This window comes from Euwallacea similis, chromosome 8 (genome assembly GCF_039881205.1).
Source record: "Euwallacea similis isolate ESF13 chromosome 8, ESF131.1, whole genome shotgun sequence".
Lineage (NCBI taxonomy): Eukaryota > Metazoa > Arthropoda > Insecta > Coleoptera > Curculionidae > Euwallacea > Euwallacea similis.
This window is the reverse complement of record NC_089616.1, coordinates 5,088,161-5,093,142: the sequence shown is the minus strand read 5'-3', so window position 1 is coordinate 5,093,142 and position 4,982 is coordinate 5,088,161. Positions and strand designations below refer to the sequence as shown.

General features: G+C 37.6%; 2 protein-coding genes across 2 annotated transcripts; one reads left to right on the top strand and one right to left on the bottom strand.

Annotated features, from left to right (window-relative positions):
* Window positions 1–223: 223 nt before the first annotated feature.
* Window positions 224–3,492, bottom strand: sotv (exostosin glycosyltransferase sotv). The gene is made up of 8 exons (XM_066392415.1): window positions 2,767–3,492; window positions 2,509–2,709; window positions 2,147–2,457; window positions 1,853–2,088; window positions 1,617–1,797; window positions 1,360–1,557; window positions 688–929; window positions 224–629 (listed from the first exon to the last, which is right to left on the bottom strand). Exons 1-8 carry the CDS (start codon window positions 3,300–3,302, stop codon window positions 408–410), a joined length of 2,127 nt encoding a protein of 708 aa, XP_066248512.1. The 5' UTR covers window positions 3,303–3,492; the 3' UTR covers window positions 224–407.
* Window positions 3,493–3,656: 164 nt separating this feature from the next.
* Window positions 3,657–4,773, top strand: Zfrp8 (Zinc finger protein RP-8). The gene has a single exon (XM_066392453.1). It carries the CDS (start codon window positions 3,779–3,781, stop codon window positions 4,748–4,750), a length of 972 nt encoding a protein of 323 aa, XP_066248550.1. The 5' UTR covers window positions 3,657–3,778; the 3' UTR covers window positions 4,751–4,773.
* Window positions 4,774–4,982: the final 209 nt, after the last annotated feature.

The following is a 4,982-nucleotide window of genomic DNA, read 5'->3' as shown; positions in this document are numbered from 1 at the left end:
TGGGCAGTACCAAGAATGACCATAAACGGTGTGCGATTGCAGACTGCCTGGCTGCGTCGTTGGTGAGAGAGTTCAGTTGGCCTTTATTGCGAATAAAGAGGATTCTGCGGGAGATGCGCCGTGAATATCGAGCGGAACATGGTTTATAGCCCGTTCGGGCTGTGAGAACTTAGCATCGGCGGGGTATAAAAAGCCACAAGACCGGCAGCACACACACAAACAATGACGACTTACGCATACGATTGTTTTCTTCGTGCACGTATAATTTAATCATTATAAAGTATTCAGGTGTGCGCACAGTGGCGCATCCAAAGGATAAGTGCCTATTTGCCATCGATTTTTATTTAAAACGAACACATGTTGTAGCTATCCCTACATAATAATTAAACCCATTTTATACCTAAAAACTACAAACTGCCGATGTTGTTAAATCTCTTCAATTTCTCCGGGAATGCGTCTTTGAACAATACAGGATCGGCCCTAAATTCCACAGATTTGAGAGGCATACGCCCAAAAATGTCCGCAAAACGATCTACACACTGAGAACGGGCCACCATATGTCCCATATCAGCAGACAACATCTCATTATTTGTGCATTCAGGACATTTGAACTTTTTCCTTGGAGTCACCTAGAAAAAAAAAGCATAAAAAACCCTTTCTGAATCTCTTTTTCATTACTCAAATTACCTTTATTGGTGGCTTATCGGTGACGTTAGCGACCAGAAAATTCATCGCTATATCTTCACAATTCATATTATCGTCTACCCAGTCTTTTACGTTGGATGGCAAGGTATTGGTATACAAATAGCTCCAGTATTTGTGCAGGAAAGCTGCCCCCGTGAGCACCATGGAAATCTCATTCTGCCACTCCGACTCGTATTTCCAACTGCTGGTCACGTTGTCCCAGTAGTGGGTTCTCGAGGGAAATCCTTAAATGATTTTCAACTGCTTAAATTGCACTTTAACGGAGGAGGTGATGAAATGGTAGTGAATCTTCCGAATTTTCTGTTTATTGAAACAATTGGTTTTGTAGATTGAGAATATAAAGTCGGTTCGGTAGGAAGACTTGAGAGGCACATGACAAGACATGATTCTTCCAGTTTTTGAGCCCTAATGGCAATGTTATCTAATCTTTTATTAGCTACACAGGAATTTAGAAGTATTTTTCAAGTCCTGTTAAATCGTAGTACGCCCCTGTCTTTTGTAAAACCAACTTGCAAAATTAAGATTTTACATGAATACTTCAGTGGCGTATTTTACTTTTCATTCCTGAATTGATTGCTACGATTTTTAAAGAATTAACTTGCAAATTCTATCATTTTATAAAAAATCTTGTCTTTAAAGCCTAAAAATACTCACCCACAATCCTATCTGGAAACTCCCTCCAAACTTCAAAGGCAAACTCCACTTCATCAGAAGTAAGCATCACTATATCATCATCAATATGCAAAACAGCTTCAGTCTCTATTTCTCTATAGGGGTAAAACCGATTCGACAGTTTATTGGCTTTGGTTTTGATCACGTTGATTGATTTGGTGATTTTAGGGAATTGAGATACTGGAAAGATTTCTGATTTGCAGCAAAATTTGGGATCATCTGTAAATAATATTACTTACTTGAAGGTGGCTCCTTCTTCTGATTATTCCAAACCACCACAATTTTCATTAAACTAGGAACTTTGGCTAGACGATCAATGAGGGTAAATAGACTTTGAACTCTGTCATAAGTTAAAATAACTGCAGTAAATCCCATGGATCGGGGTGCAGTTATGGGGAAATAAAGAGGATTGGAATTCATCTGAAATCAGGATTAAAATGTGCTAAGTTTTAGGCAAATTTCAAATCTACACTACCTCAGAAGGACGTAAATTCAACTCATCATAAGTGCGACCCTGATAAGGATACACTCTGTCCTGAATTATATCTAAACTACTTATGGCAATTCTTTCCATTGAAGAGAAGTACTTGTTATATACAAACATAATAGATTTTCTCATTTCATTTATGCGTTTTTCAGAAAGTAAATTGATTACGTCACTAAGTGTATGTAAATGGCTTTCCATTATGAATATGGCAACACGTTTCCAGTCTAGAAAAGCCCAAAACTTACTCCAAAACAACTCAAACTACCAAACAAATCTATATACCAATCACATCATGAAATGGCATCACATGTCCATCCATTACTATCACAGGTATGCAATTAGCTGCCATGGCTTCTAGCAGCACCAATTGGCCCATTCTCTGTCCTCGAAAAACCAGGCAAAAAGTTGAGCGTTTCAGTACATCGGGATACACAAAGTGTTCTCCTGAATTTACTTGACAACGACTAGTATATGGCTTTTGGTTACAATTATTTAATATTAAAATTTCCTGTTCATGAGGTTTGTTTAAACTGTGGAGTTCCTCCAAAAAATAAGGGTCAATGTTGATTTGAGAAGATACAATTTTCCATGTTCTGCAATTTTTTTATTAGAAAATTTGAGAGTTTTTGAAAGCAAAAACTCACCTAATATTATCAATATTTGTAACTAATGCTTGATCAGCAAGAGGGCTGAACACTGGAATAGATATATCGAACTTTTCCCTGAATGTGTGGGTGTCAAACCCTGCTCCAGCAATCATAGCATTGCCCAAATTCAAATTAAGCACTGATAAATAATCTTGGGATATCATATTAAACACCAGGTGGTTTTCCCCATTGCTCCAGCTAAAACAAATAACAAAACTAAGTCCTCAAAAACCTATTATCAGTAAATAAACTTACTATGGTAGTTGATTTAAAGCTTGAGAAGTCAGATTTAAGTTGATTCTCTCATCACTTAGAGTATCCAATGATGATACAAAAAGGCATGCTTCATGAGGATTTGCAGTATAATATTTTGAATTAACAATCCCTTTTATTAGGCTATAATACTCTCTAGAAAGCCCTTCAACTACCTCGGCCCCATTTCCATCAATATATTTGACAAATGGATAGACATAAACAGTAATCCTATCATGCCCAGTATGGCCACAGTGGTAAATGTTGAAGCAATCCCAATGCGTGCATCTCAAGTTCTTTTGGGGAGCAGTACTGCTCTCTAATTTAAGTACAACTTCAGGCAAATGCTCCACATTGTTAAGGTCAATTTTGAGGAACTTCTTTGACTCATTGCTAGAGAAGTTTACAAATGGGAGGCTGAGCACTATGAGAACAGACACAGCCAAGAGGATTAGAAAAAAGTTTTTGTACTTTTTTTGCGAGGCAGAGGCGGTGTTTAACAGAATATATCCCGCTGATGCTCTAGGATTAATCGTCATTTTAGTAGGGCTCCAGTGGGGTGTGAATTATTGTGTGAGGCATTGCACTAAAAATTGAAATCCGCTGTGTTTGACTAAATTGATAATAATGTAACTGCGAATGAGTTAATGTTTGTTTATATTAACGGAAATGTAAATGGTTTTTAGAACGGATATTTTTAATTATTATTTTAGATTAATGTTTATGGTTGTCAAAAACACTGATTCGTGTGTCATTTAAAATTTGATTATTGACATTTGAGTATGTTGCTATTCTGTTTTATTTACTGAGAAAGAGTGAAATAGCCATGATTTGCTGTTTCAGTCTAAAGACAATCAGCTAATTGGCAGAAGCAGCCGACTTCTAGTATTTGTTTATTAATTGTGGTAAAACACGTGGTTTTTAATTATTTATTTGTTAAAAACTTTAAAACCTTGTTCCAATCATCTTTATTTTCTCATCAAATTTGCCTTCAATATCATCCCAACCAGGTAAAATGCCTGTCTCAATAGGCCTCCTGGAAAAATGCCCCTCATCGAAGCTGCAAAGCAGCTTCTTCCCCAGTAAAGTAGGGGGTAAGCCTGCGTGGCTAAGCCTCGACCCCCTTCCATCCTACTCAGACTTATCTTGTGCTCAATGTAAAAAAGTGACCATTTTCCTGTGCCAAGTCTATGCCCCTTTTGAGCATACCCCTTGTGAGCAACTGCAGCGAGATGAAAACTTTCATCGCACTCTGTTTGTGTTTGTGTGCCGCAATTCCGCGTGCAGCAGCCCTGACATTAAAGTCTTCCGCAGTGCTTTGGCTAGAACCAACGATTTTTATCCCTTTTCTCCAGTTGAGGATGCAGTTTCATTAGTGGATGTGTGCAATTTATGTGGTATTTCTGCCCATCAGAGGTGCGGTCAGTGCAAAAAAGTGATTTATTGTTGTAAAGAACATCAAGTGATTGACTGGAAAAGTGGTCATAAACAGCAGTGCAAGTTGGGAGTAAATTCTGAGTCATCAGGAGAGTTTTTGTTTCCTGAGTGGGAATTATTAAATGACTTTGAAAGCAAAGAGGAAGATCATAAAGATGAAGCCATTGTCAAGGACATCAATATTGGCTCTTTAGCTGACGTAAGTGAGTCAGACTTAGAACCCTTTGCCTCAAAAACTAGGGATAAAACTTTTTCTAAATTCAAAGAAAAAACTGCCAATGATCCATACCAAGTGATAAGGTATGAGCGAGGGGGACAACCTTTGCTCATAGCAGAAAACCCTATTCCATCACATATACCAAATTGTGAATATTGCGGCTGCACAAGGATTTTTGAGTTTCAAATTATGCCTCAAATGCTCTATGAACTCAATGAAAAGCATTTAGATTGGGGAGTTTTACTGATTTATACTTGCAAAGACAGCTGTAAGGGAGATTCAATTAATAGTTATAAGAGGGAATTTGTGTTTCAACAAAATGTTGCAGAGTAAAGTTAGTTTTATGTTGTAACAAAGGTGATTTTATGTTTCAATAAAATCCATTTTCTGTTTTAATTATTAAATTAATGAAGAAGGTGGCTGGTTTTCATGGACTAACCTGAAGAGCCTGCAGCTTTCCCAGTAGGAATACCCCTATGGTCAGATCCAAAAGAGCTCCTTCCTAGTTACAGTACAGGGTTAGGATAGATGATCATGGCAAGGTTGGTTAAGGGCTTTTTGATCC